This window comes from Carcharhinus amblyrhynchos, chromosome 11 (assembly GCF_965287045.1).
Source record: "Carcharhinus amblyrhynchos chromosome 11, sCarAmb.v2.hapA, whole genome shotgun sequence".
Classification (NCBI taxonomy): domain Eukaryota; kingdom Metazoa; phylum Chordata; class Chondrichthyes; order Carcharhiniformes; family Carcharhinidae; genus Carcharhinus; species Carcharhinus amblyrhynchos.
The window spans coordinates 28,819,662-28,833,992 of NC_137334.1; the positions used below are offsets into that span (position 1 = coordinate 28,819,662).

At 42.6% G+C, this 14,331-nt stretch overlaps 1 protein-coding gene across 1 annotated transcript in view; it reads left to right on the forward strand.

Annotated features, from left to right (window-relative positions):
• The window catches only part of dnah7 (dynein, axonemal, heavy chain 7), a 438,937-nt gene that overhangs the window by 265,228 nt on the left and 159,378 nt on the right, over window positions 1–14,331 (forward strand). The window contains exons 41-42 of the mRNA XM_080198799.1: window positions 8,426–8,655; window positions 12,304–12,634. Coding sequence (XP_080054925.1) covers window positions 8,426–8,655; window positions 12,304–12,634 — 561 coding nt within the window. The remainder of the gene's footprint in view (window positions 1–8,425; window positions 8,656–12,303; window positions 12,635–14,331) is intronic.

Below are 14,331 nucleotides of genomic sequence, written 5' to 3' on the forward strand. Positions count from 1 at the left end.
TTGCCCCGCACATCTCCTTTGAACTTTACCCCTCTCATCTTAAGTGCATGTTGCCTAGTGTTAGCCATTTCAACTCTGGGAAAAAGATTCTGACTGCCAACACTCTCTCTGCCTCTCATAATTTTGGACTTCAATTAAATCTCCCCTCAGCCTCCGCTGCTGCAGAAAAAACAGCTCTGGTTTTCTAGCCTCTTCTTGTGCAGCATAAATTGGTATTCCATTCACTTTTGCAATCTGTACTCATAGAATCATAGAATTCCTACAGTGCAGAAGGAGGCCATTCAGCTCATTGAGTCTGCACTACAATCCCACCCAGGCCCTATCGCTGATGGAGGCAATACGAAAAGACAGAATGGGTGGGATTTTCCGGCTGTGCTCGCCCCAAAACCAGAAAATTCCACTTGAGGTCAACAGACCTTTGCATGGTCTTCCATCACGCCCATTACGATTCCCGTGGCGGACAGGGTGGGAAAAGTTCCACCTTGTGTCTCTTTTTTCAACAATGCTCAGATTCTATAACTGTATGGGGTGGGTTGAGGGGAGGTGGGTAGCGCAGTCCCTAAATTCACAGAATCTTTACAGTGCAGAAAAAGGCTATTCAGTCCATTGACTCTGAAAGAGTGTGCTACCTAATCCAATTTCCCTGCCTTATCCCTGTAACCTTGCACATTGTTTCACTCTTTCTCTTCTTATAGGAATCCAATTTCCTTTTGTATATACCTTGATTGAACCTGTCTCCACCACCCTCTCAGGAATTAATTCCGGACTCCAACCATCCTCTGGATGAAAAGATTTTATCTCGCACCATCTTTTGCAGATTATTTTGAATCTGTGCCAGTTCTTGATGCTGTCTTGAGTCTATAACTTGCCCATATTATAAAATCCCTACAGTGCAGAAGGAGACCATACAGCTCATTGAGTTTGCATCACCACAGTTCCACCCAGGCCCTATCCCTGTAACCCCACATATTTACCCTGTAAGTCACCTGACACTAAGGGGCACATTAGCATGGCCAATCAACCTAAGTAACCCATTACTCGAATAGGTGTAAATTGAGAGAGTTGGATATTCATCGAGATCTTGGGGTCCTCGTGCATCAAATCACTGAAAGTAAGCATGCAGTAAAGAAGGCAGATGGTATGTTGACCTTCATTGCAAGAGGATTTGAGTATAAGACAGGGATGTTTTGCAAAACATGTTGCTGAGGACACATCTGGAGTATTGTGTGCAGTTTTGATGTCCTTATTTGAGGAAGAATGTCCTTGCTATACAGGGAGGACCCCAAGGGTAGTAATCTCAGGATTGCTACCTGTACCACGTGCCAGTGAGGGTAAGAGTAGGATGCTTGGGTGGATGAACACGTGGCTAAGGAACTGGTGTAGGGGGCAGGGTTTCCGATTCTTGGATCATTGGGACCTCTTCTGGGGCAGGTGGGACCTGTACAAGAGAGATGGGTTACGCCTAAACTACAAGGGGACCAATATATTTGCAGGGAGGTTTGCTAGTGTTATTGGGGAGCATTTAAACTAGATTTGCAGGGGGATGGGAACCAGAGTGCCAGGGCAGATAGTGGAGCGGTGGTAAAAAGACAAGTTAGTTCAAGCAAAATCACAAATGGAAGGGTTGAGTTTGGTGGAAGTAATCTTTTGAGGTATGTCTATTTCAATGCCAGGAGTATTGTGGGGAAGGCAGATGAGCTGAAGGCGTGGATTGACACGTGGAAATATGACATTACAGCCATTAGTGTAACTTGGCTCTAGGAGGGGCAGGACTGGAAGCTCAATGTTCTAGGGTTCTAATGTTTCAGGAGTGATAGAGGTGGAGCGATAAAAGGTGGGGGGCGGTGGCATTGTTGGTCAGGGAAAATGTTACAGCGGTACTCAGGCAGGTTAGATTATGGACCTTGTCCATAATGGGTGGAGCTGTGAAACAGGAAGGGTATGACCACATTAATGGGGTTGTATTATAGACCACCCAATAGTCAGCGAGAATTGGAGGAGCAAATCAGCAGAGAGGTAGCTGACAACTGCAAGAAACAGAAAGTTGTGATAGTAGGGGATTTTAATTTTCCACATATAGATTGGGACTTGCAAACTGTTAAAGATTTAGACAGGGTAGAGTTTGTTAAGTGTGTTCAGGAGAATTTTCTACATCAGTATACAGAGGTGCCAACTAGAGAGGATGCGATACTGGATCTCCTATTGGGAAATGAGTTAGGGCAGGTGATGGATGTGAGTGTGAGGGAACACTTTGGATCCAGTGATCATAATGCCATTAGTTTTAACCTGATCATGGATAAGGATAGATCTGGTCCTCGGGTTGAAGTTCTGGACTGAAAAAAGGCCAAATTTGATGAAATGAGAAGGGATCTGAAAAGTGTGGATTGGCACAGGCTGTTCTTTGGTAAGGATGTAATTGGAAAGTGGGAGACCTTTAAAGGAGAAATTTTGAAAGTGCAGAGTTTGTATGTTCCTGTCAGGATTAAAGGCAAAGTAAACAGGGATAAGGAACCTTAGTTCTCGAGGGAGATTGTAACACTGATTAAGAGGAAGAGAGAGTTGTATGAAAAGTACAGGCAGCAAGGAACAGATCAGCTGCTCGAGGAGTATAAAAAATGCAAGAAGCTACTTAAGACGGAAATCAGAAGGGCTAAAATAAAGCATGGGGTTTCTTTGGCAGACAGAGTGAAGGAAAATCCAAAGAGCTTCTATAGGTATGTTAGGAGCAAAAGGATAGTGAGGGATAAAATTGGTCCTCTTGAAGACCAGAGTGGTAGACTGTGTATGGAACCAAAAGAGATGGGGGAGATACTAAATGGGTTTTTTGCATCCGTATTTACTGAGGAAATGGGCAGGAGTCTACGGAAATTGGGCGAACAGGTAGGGAGGTCATGGAACCTTTACAGATTAAAGAGGAGGAGGAGGTGCTGGCTGTCTTGAGACAAATCAGAGTGGATAAATCCCCAGGACTGGATAGGTTATTCCCACGGACCTTGAAGGAGGCTAGTGTTGAACTTGCAGGGGCCCTGGCAGACATATTTAAAATGTCAATATTCATGGGGGAGGTACCGGATGATTGGAGGCTGGCTCATGTTGTTCTGTTGTTTAAAAAAGGTTCCAAAAGAAATCCTGGAAATTACAGGCCAGTAAGTTTGACGTCGGTGGTTGGCAAGTTATTAGAAGGTGTGATAAGAGATAGGATCTACAAATATTTGGATAGACAGGGACTTATTAGGGACAGTCAACATGGCTTTGTGCGTGGTAGGTCATGTTTGACCAATCTATTAGAGTTTTTCGAGGAGGTTACCAGCTAAGTGGATGAAGGGAAGACGGTGGATGTTGTCTACCTGGATTTAAGCAAGGCCTTTGACAAGGTCCCTCATGGGAGGTTAGTTAGGAAGGTTCAGTCACTAGGTATAGATGGGGTGGTAGAAAATTGGATTAGACACTGGCTCAATGGAAGAAACCAGAGAGTGATTGTGGAGGATTGCTTCTCTGAGTGGAGGCCTGTGACTAGTGGAGTGCTGCAGGGATCGGTGTTAGGTCCATTGTTGTTTGTCATCTATATCAGTGATCTGGATGATAATGTGGTAAATTGGATCAGCAAATTTGCTGATCATACAAAGATTGGAGGTGTAGTGGAGAGTGAGGAAGGTTTTCAAAGCTTGCAGAGGAATTTGGACCAACTAGAAAAATGGACTGAAAAATAGCAAATGGAATTTAACGTAGACAAGTGTGAAGTACAAAGAACAACGCAGCACGGGAAACAGGCCCTTCGGCCCAACGAGCCCGCGCCGCCGAATCCTCCTACACCTACCCTACCCTGCGTGTCTGCGAGTGGGACCCCTAACTTAGCCAGATTCAGTGTCAATTTGATATACCAATCAGCCTAAGAGCACATCTTTGGGGTGTGGGAGGAAACCGGAGCACCCGGAGGAAACCCACGCAACCACAGGGAGAATGCACAAACTTCCACAGACACAGGCCCAAATCCATGTATCTGCACAGCCAGCAGTGCTAGTCACTGAGCTGTTGCGGTGCCCGTCTACCGGTCGAGGCTCAAGCACACACACCGACATGAAGTACTAGGCCACTCCCGGGACCTCCAAGAGCAGCCCAATTGTACAAGTATTGCACTTTGGAAGGACAAACCAAAGTAGAACGTACAGGGTGAATGCTAGGACTCTGAAGAGTACAGTTGAACAGAGGGATCTGGGAATACAGGTACAGAATTCCCTAAAAGTAACATCACAGGTGGATAGGGTCGTAAAGAATGCTTTTGGTACATTGGCCTTTATAAATCAGAGTATCGAGTATAAAAGTTGGAATGATATGATAAGGTTCTATAAGGCATTGGTGAGGCTGAATTTAGAGTATTGTGTACAGTTTTGGTCACCTAGTTACAGGAAGGATGTAAGTAAGGTTGAAAGAGTGCAGAGAAGCTTCACGAGGATGTTGCCGGGACTTGAGAAGCTGAGTTACAGAGAGAGATTGAATAGGTTAGGACTATTCCCTGGAGTGTAGAAGAATGAGGGGAGATTTGATAGAGGTGTATAAGATTTTGATGGGTATAGATAGAGTGAATGCAAGCAGGCTTTTTCCACTGAGGCTAGGGGAGAAAAAAACCATGGGTTAAGGGTGAAAGGAGAAAAATTTAAAGGGAATATTAGTGGGGGAGGGGCTTCTTCACACAGAGAGTGGTGGGTGTGTGGAATGAGCTGCCGGATAAAGTGGTAGGTACAGGGTCACTTTTAACATTTAAGAAAACCTTGGACGGGTTCATGGATGAGAGGGGTGTGGAGGGATATGGTTCAAGTGCAGGTCAGTGGGACTAGGCAAAAAATGGTTCGGCACAGACAAGAAGGGCCAAGAGGCCTGTTTCTGAGCTGTAATTTTCTATGGTTCTATGGAGTACAGTGAAGTTTTATGTGGCTGATTCTGGGAAAGCAGGTCTGTCATATGAGGAGATATTAAGTCGGTTAGGATTATATTCACTGGAGCTGAGAAGAGTGAACGGGGATCTCATAGAAACTTGTAAAATTCTAACAGGATTAGATAGGGTAAGGTGGGGGAGACCAGAAGTAGGGTCATAGTTTGAGGATAAGAGGTAAACCTTTTGGAATTGAGGTGAGGAGAAATTTTGAATGTGTGGAATTCACTACCACATAATGTAGTTGAGGCCAAAACATTGTCTGATTTCAAGAAAAATGGGATATAGCTCTTGGGGCTAAAGGGATCAACGGATATGGGGGGAATCAGGACATTGAATTCGATGATCAGCCATGCTCAAAATGAATGGCAGAGCTGGTTTGCAGGGCTTATGTTTAATCCGCACATATTTTGACTGTGGGAGGAAACCGGAGTACCTGGAAGATACCCACGCAGACATGGGGTGAATGTACAAACTTTACACAGACAGTGACTCGAGACGGGAATTGGACCAGGGTGCCTAACACTGCGAAGCAGCAGTGCTAACCACTGTGCCACCTGTGACTACTCCTATGAAGTCTTTCCTCAGCCTTCTTTTCTCTGAGGAAAACAGTTTCAAGCTCTCCAACCTATCCTCATAGCTATAGTTCTTCATCCCTGGAATCATTACTACGACTCTCCTCTGTACTCTCTCCAATAGCTTCACTTCCTTGGTGGTGCCCAGTACCAATCATAGTTTTCATGTGAAGTTTAACTAGTGTCTTATCCAAGTCCAACCTGACCACCTTAATCTTGCACTTAGTATGCATATTGATAAAGCCAGTCCTGCCACCTTCAGTGACTTATGCACACGTACATCAATTCCAGATTTTTACTGAATTCAAATTGCACCACCTTGGTGGGATTCAAACCCAAGTCTCCAAGGTATTACCCTCTGGGGCTCAGTGTTACTTATCCAGTGGAAATATCAATAGGCTACTGCCTCCTCTGCAAGGAAAGATTCATGTTTTTGAACAGAAATTAAAACTACTGAAGGTCAAAGCAATCACTCTTTCTGGAAAAGAGTTAGACAAGGATCAAATATAATATGAAGATGGAGAGCAAAAAGAAATTCAAAGATCTGTGAGTTGTCTTAAAAGGACTTACAAGCTTTCTTGGCTGAACATTGAAATAGCATCAATGGTCTGAGAGCAGCTGAAGAGGATTTTATTTAAAAACAAGTAGCATGTCCTGCAAAGTAACACTGTAGGATTAGAAACAAGCTTAGGATAAAGGTGACACTGAATTTAAACAGTGTGGGGTGAATTCAGTTGTTATGCAGAAAAATTCAGATGGTTGGCCTTCGAACACACACAAACATGCCGACATTGAAAGAAAACGGAGATCTGAAGTTAAAAACCAAACCAATGGTTCATAGTCTGTTTTAAAAAATAAAAATTCTGATGACAATTTAGTGCCTGACTTTAAAGAAGAACAAAGAAAGCCAGAGAGCAAAATGCACAATGACAGGGGATTTATTCTTGGATTCCAGTTCACAGCTGTTAGTAGGCAGAAATGTGTTGCAAACAATCAGCAATGTTGCTTTTGACAAAGTGAATGACATCGAACAAATTGTGAAAACTTTAGGCCCATCAAAATTACTATCCTAAAGCCTAAACTGTGTAAAATCTTGTGCAGAGTTTAAAATATTATATAATTGATGCAAAACCTCAGAACAATCTTTTCAACAAAAACCTGGAAACAGCATGCAGACTGTATAAAATGAAAAAGATCTACAAAGATTTAAAGAAAGTCAACCAGTAATTATTAGAAACTCTTGTTGTAAGGAGAATTGAAACTTTAAGAACTTGTACAATCTGGACTTTAAATCTTAATTGTCATGATTGGTTGGTTTTGAAGCGGATAAAGCTTTATATTGTTGCCAATGTTAGCTGTTTAATGGGGTGGCACAGTGATTAGCATCAGCAGCTCAGGTTTAATTCTGGTTTTGAGTTACTGTCTGTGAGGAGTTTGCAAGTTCACTTCGTGTCTGCCTGGGTTTCATCCCAGGTGTGACGGTTTCCTCCCACAGTTCGAAGATCATAGAACCGTACATTGCAGAAAGAGGTCTTCTGGCTGATTGAGTCTGCACAGACCATAATCCCACCCAGGCTCTACCCCCATATTCCTACACATTTACCCGCTAATCCCTCTAACCTACACATCCCAGAACACTAACCGGCAATTTTAGCATGGCCAATCAACCTAACCCACACATCTTTGGACTGTGGGAGGAAACCGGAGCACCTGGAGGAAACCCACGCAGACACAAGGAGAATGTGCAAACTCCACACAGACAGTGACCCGAGCCGGGAATCGAAATCAGGCCCCTGGAGCTGTGAAACAGCAATGCTAACCATTGTGCTACCATGCAGGTTAGATGGATTGGCTATGCTAAATTGCCCCTTAGTGTCCTAAAATGTGTAGCTTCGGGGGATTAGCTGGGTAAATATTTGGGGTTATGGGAATAAGGCCTGGGTAAGTATTTGGGAACTTTTTGATATATCTTTTCTGAGTCTCTTGCTTATGAGTGATATGGCATAGGTTTCTACTTGTAAGATTATAAATTATTAGTGTTTGTGATAATATGGTATTTTTGGTGAATTCAAGCCATGAAAATAGATGTTTGTATTCAAAAGGTTTGTGGGCAATTGGATAGATAAGGATTATTTTTAAAATTATTCATGGGGTTTAAGCATTACTGGTTAGACCAGCATTCATTGCCCACCTTAATTGCTCTTGAAAGATAGTGATGATGAGCTGCCTTTTTGAAGCACTGTGCTCTGTGTTGTAGGAACACTGACAGTGCTATTAGGAGGGAAGTTTAAGAATTTTGACCCAGAGATAGTGAAAGAGCAGTGATATAGTCCTAAGTCAGATGGTGTGTGGCTTGGAAAGGAACGTGAAGATGCACCCCCTGTTATTCTAAGTGGTAGAGGTAGCAGGTGTTGGAGGAAGTACAGTCTATGAGAGCTTGCTGTTGACAATTGTGTTCCCAACCATAGCACCCCTAAGATGCAGAAAGAGGCTATTTGGCCCATCGAGTCTATACTGACACTCCGAAAGAGCATCCCACGCAGCCCCCTACCCATCTCATACCTATAACTCTGTGCATTTACCATGGTGAATCTATCTAATTACACATCTGAGGGCAATTAGCATGGCCAATCCAGCTAACCTGCACAGACAGTGGGAGGAAACCCAAATACCCAGAGGAATCCCACCCAGAGATGGAGAGAATTGAACCCAGATCCTGGGGCACCAGTGCCCATGTTGCTCAACATTACAATAGTGACTATACTTAAAAAGTATTTCATTGGCTTTAAAGGGCTTTGAGACATCTGGTGGTCATGAAAAGCACAATATGAATAGAAGTTTTTGTTTCCCTAGTTTTCAGCATAATTTTCATGTCCAGGTGTATTTGCTACTTAATTTGTTACCACTTCATTTCATTTAGTCTTGGCCTGAAGATGCTTTGCAAGCTGTGGCAACACGCTCTTTGGGGGACATTGAAATGTCACAGAAAATACGTTTGGGCTGCATTGATATGTGCAAGAGTTTTCATACCTCAACAATTCAATTATCTGAGACATTTCATACCGAACTTCAGAGGCACAACTATGTGACTCCTACTTCTTATCTGGAACTGATCTCCACATTTCAAATATTGCTTGAAACGAAAAGAGCGTGAGTACAAATTAAATAGAGCATTTTGTAGCATTCGGGCTTTCAAAAATTGCTATATCTGACATTTGATGTAGTCAGGCCTAATGTATAATTTGATTACAGATTCCTCACAGTCGATTAATTAGAGTTATCTTTTTCTTAAATGTAAGTGCCTGTGAGCTCTTGTGCTTGTTCAAAATCAAACATTACACCAACAAAGGACAGCAGAATGCACAATTTCCTCTGTGAGCATATATTGCATTGCACAAAGGAAAACTGAAAGTTGCAAAAATTGAGTGGATGATGAGTTTAGATAGGCCAACTAGTTATTCAACATTAAATGTGTTTCCACTCACAATGTGCAGTACTTAGCTGGTCTTTGCAATATATTTCAGTGCAGGGGACATTTCACTAGTTTTGAGCAATATGCTCCCCCGTCTGGCTGATTATACAGTAACCAGTTGAGATTTTCAAGAGTACATTGGACTGGATTACACCAAGAACAAGCTTCCCGCACCCCAATCTAAATATCACAAGCGAGCCCACAATTTGAATGGCTCAGCCCACTTCATTATTTTGGCTGAAAGGTCTTTAATTGTTATGAGGTGAGATTTTTACTCCTATGCAGGAAGGAATACCCCCACGTGGAGCTGCTGGCCAATTGGAGGCTGGCAACTCTGAAATATTGGCAGTGTTACCAGGAGTGGTGGCCACTGCTCGTATTGCAGCTACACCATGGGGGAAGTATTCAGTAATGGACCCAGACTTGCAGGTAAGGGTCTAACAAGGGCGTGTGGGTGGATTTAGCATTAATTGCTCATATAAAGGCCTCAATTTGGCCGTGGGGTAAGAGATCCATCCAACACGTTCCCTGTTGTTTGTAAAATTGCAGTGTCATAGCAGACAAGCCACCCATGGCATGACAATCTATTATTCACCTGACTGCCTGCCCTTTGCCAGCTGCTCATAAAATCCAGCCCATTCTCACTGTGACTTTATTACAAAAGTGACTAGACTTCAAAAGTATTTAATTAGCTGTTCAGATTTAGAGACGCAGGTTTACAGATGAACTAGTAATAAATCATTGTGATGGAAGACAAATGCTTAATTCCATATATGATGTGAAACATTTTGTGCATGTGATTTCAAGAGAAAAATCAGTGGAGCCTGAGTGCAGTTTTTGCCTTCACTTCCCCATCTATTTGAATGAGAGGTGTAAGAAAACAAGTTAAAAAACATATAAAAACTCTCACCTGTTTTTCAAGATACCATTAAAAAGTTACATTTTGCCCATTTTGACAATCCAAAATAAAGACAAAAATCTTATCAGTCCAGGTGCTCAATAGTTGTCCATGGCGGTCGCCTGTAATAAGCCCAGATAAATATGATGGCTACATCCAGCTGCAGCAGTATATCTTGTGGTGGTTTGCCTCATTAGTTAAGACTTTTTCTTGCAGCCTCCAGCTTGAATAAAAATTGTCTTGTAATTTGTGAGCTGAGAGCAGCATGACAAGTGCAACGGGGCAGCAGCAATGTGAATGAATGATGAGTTCAACAGGATATCTCTTTAACTAAGCAGATTGAAGGGATGAGAAAGAAATAAAGGAGCAATGGAGAAGGACGGTGAATTGGATTCGAAACAAGTGCGGAAAGAAAAATAAAAAGAGGGAAATGTTGGATTGAGAGTGGAAAGTGGGACAGAAAGGAAAAGATATAATTTAAAAATTAATTGTGAAATTTTCTAAATTTCCCTGCAATTTACTGCATGCAGGAATGAGATGAAATATTTCAATCATTCCTTTTCTGTGACAGAGAGATTGATTAGTGTTAAATTGACAATTAACACATTGGGCTATAACATACACCTAGTGACGTGAAATCCTGGCTTGCTGGAATTAGAAGAAAGCATAGTGCACTGATCTCCTCTGGAAATCTTTGTTCAAACTTCAACTGCCTGGACCTTTCAGAGAAAGAATCCCTGGAGGCTGCAGCAGGTTGCAACTCTAGTGAACTCAGGGAGGCCACTCTCCCACCCCCTTTTTTGCTACTGTACTGCCTGCTGGAATACAGGTTGGATTAAAAGGTCCAGTGAGCGTGACAGGCCAGGGTGAAGGGAAGCATGCTGTCTCCTGGAGGTGGTGGGAGGGATGGGCGTGCAGGGGAAAGGGGGAATCAAGTCAGGTTGGGTTGGGTCCACTCTGCAGTCAAGTGTCTGAGTCCTGTCTGGGTGTGTCTGGATCTGTTTGTGGGCTTGTGGAGGGGCCGGATCTGGGGTCTGGGATCCGTTTGGGGAGTGGGGCCCAGATCCCTTTCCAGAGAGCGTCTGGGAAGGGAATTAAAGTGGGCTTGCAGGTTGGGTTGTCCCATTTGGTGGAGGTGTGGGGAATCCCATTTTTGGGATGGGGATGGAGAATACTGTGGGGGTTGATGGTCAGATGGTGGTTGATTTGGAGCGTCAGGGATGGGGGGGTCCCATGTGTGGCTCAATCTGGTTGTTTAAAATAGTTAAGTTGAAGTTAGTTGTTTTATTCTTTCTAATTCTTATCAGAGTAACTATTGGTGTAAACTGACAGATCCATCTGAAGTTCGTGATTTAAATCACTTTATCAGATGGTTCCTAATGCTGCTCATTTGTCCAGAGTAAGTTAGCACTAATGGACAGCTTACCTGGAAACCTTTGAGGGATTCCCCAGCACATCTCTGGGTACTCCCCAATTCCAGCGCCTTAGAAACAGAGAGTTATGGGCCTCTGCTAAAAGTGTTTCCGGTATTGATTATCAGCTCTAACATCCTATGAAAAGTTTAGTTTTCCTTTAAAATGCAAATTTAGCAAGTTCTTAAAATGATGGGGTTGCTAAGGGCAAGATCTCATTTGTGGGAAGCAAATGGCCAAAATTGACCAGCAAGTTTTGGGGATTTCAACATATGTCTTGCAACATTTGCTTGCTTGCTTAGCAATTTATGCATTAATAATAAGTAGCATGTGTCATTAACTTGCCTTGATTGTTCCAGGATAATTTGGCTGGTTTAAAAAATTATAATATTTAAATATGATAATAATGGTCCTCCAGTTGAATCGGGCCTCTCTTGTTCAATTGGTGGCTGCAGCAACAAAAACATATCCTAAAGTGTCCAGCAAATCATGGTGCCAAGTGGGTAAGCAGCTTCCAGAGGTAATATTTAAAGAGATCCACAGCCCAATCAAATTAAGTCCCTGATTTGTCATTGAGCATGTCATTTAGGGCTAGATTTCCAGACGTTTATTGAATGTTTCTCCATTAGTGCTTTGGAAGATTGAGTTTTTGGAGATGAAAACTATTTCACGAACTTTATTTATTCTGAAATGCGTAACATAGAAATGTTGCTGGGTTTCAAAATCAATCAAGTGGAAGGCAGCAAAGTTGTGAATGAGTTGCAAAAAGAGACTGAAGGAGGCAAGGGCATAGAAGCCATTAAATCATGCAGGCATTCAGGAGGAAAACATCATATCTGAACCTCACAGAGGAGCAGTGGATAAAATGGACATGTTTCAACAGACCATCACACCTCTTGTCACCTGTGGTAGCAAGAGTTGGAGCTCATCATCAAGGCCTATGGCAGTGAAGTTCATGTGGTTTTAACTTTGTATGTGTATGTCAGGTGTTGATGTTTTGTATATCTTATCTTCAGTGAAGTAGTGAAGATGAAAAGGAGATACGAAGTTGGTCTAGAAAAATTAGAATCAGCTGCATCTCAGGTAGCCACCATGCAGACTGAACTGGAAGCCCTGCAGCCTGAACTGATAGTTGCTAGTTCAGCAGTGGATGAAATGATGATAATCATTGAAAAAGAGTCTATTGAGGTCTCAAGAACAGAGGAGATTGTGAAAGCTGATGAATTAATAGCAAATGATCAAGCCATGGCTGCAAAAGCAATTAAGGATGAATGTGATGCTGATCTCGCAAAAGCCTTACCAGTCCTGGAATCTGCACTTGCTGCCCTTGACACACTTACTACACAGGTAAGGAAAAAGTTGTTAATTTTTCTGACCTGTCTACATTAGAGACAAGTAATTATAATAGCAACCTTATTTCCTATAAGTGTAGATGGATCAGCACAATTCAAAGTTTTGCAAATATTTATACAAGGAGTGATTTTTGGGTTGTTAAACAGTATGTTAAACTTATCCCACAGTGGATTAATCCCAAATTCCACAACCTTGATTTTTACTTGGGATAGGAGTCATGCAAGGGGGGGCCAAGACAGGTGAAAAAAAGTTCTTTCTGAAGAAACAATCCCAGGTACATAGGAGGACATGTAATCAGGGGAGGGGAAAGGCCAATGTAGGAGATGCCTTATGTGAGTTTCTTCTCACCCTCACTCTTTTTTTCTATTAAGATGGCATGGCATTGAAGGCAGAATAGCTTTCCTACACGGGGCTAAATTTAATATAATAGGTCCAAATGACATAATTGGAGATAAATCTGCATATTTGGAAAAAGCAAATTTGAAAACAGCCTATGGAGGAACTGTGAGAACTCAGCAGCTAAATTCCATGGGGCTGGATTTTGCACCAAGACCCCCTGCCCAATGCTGGATATTTGAAGGTGGGAGGCTCATAAAATAATGTGGGTTGGCTTTCCCACCCACCCTTGATCTATCTCCCACATTAAAGTAGGTGGAGTAAGCTTCAGGCAACCTCGCCACACTTTGGCTTATTTAAGCCCTTAAGTGACCACTTAACTGTTTCATGCTGTCTCATCACTATTTTATGTGCAAGAGGGAAAGGTGGAAGCAAGGCTTCCATCAAGACTACTGTGAACAAAAATGGACCTCTCTTAGAAGGTGTTTTACATGCCCTTTGGAGGTAGTCCCCAACATTGTATCTCCATTTAATTTTACCCCCTCCCCCACCAGCTCCTCAAACGCCCACACAAAACCCCACAACCTCCTTATTGGGGTCTACTATTAGGATTGCCAACCCTCTAGGATTGTCTGCAGTCTCCAAGAATTGAAGATCAAGCTCAGGACACTGTGTTCAGTTCTGGAGAAAAATCATAGGGATTTTGAAAAGGTAGTTTTAAATAATGTATCTTTGAACATTTCTCTTTGTCAGATATAAAAGTATTGACAATGTGGGAGCAAAAGGCTGTTTGGTTGACAGTCAAGCAACATCCAATTGATTAATGAGTCTCTATGCTTTCCAATTAGCATTAGGTAGTATGCCACAAAAATGGATTTGTTGGCTAACAAACAGCTGGAGCATGGAGACAAGTCAGGTGAAAAGTCGCCAGGAAAATACTTAATCAAAGTTGGAACCCTATCTGCCAGCCAGGATCACCCAAATGCCCACACATACCTTTGTATCCGGGTCCATCAGTCTTCTTCCTCATCAATTGCCTTTAGTCCCTGCCATGGCCTTTGCTCGATTCTGTTGCTGTTGGGACTATGGAGCTGCCAACCAATCTGCTGTCCCAGATAGAATGGAAGTTCCATACCTATCACTGAGGGGCAGCTAGGTTTCAGGTGGGCAGGTTGATGATTGACATTTTAGTCAGGGAGTTGGGGAACATGGCACTCTATGGATTCCAGCCCATGGTGATGGCTTTATACTTGGATTCTACTAGGCCTACAAGGTTAAAATTACCCCTTAGATTTTGAGAATACTGACTAAGTCGGATATCAGGGATCAGATGAAGTTGGCAATAAATAGTTCCT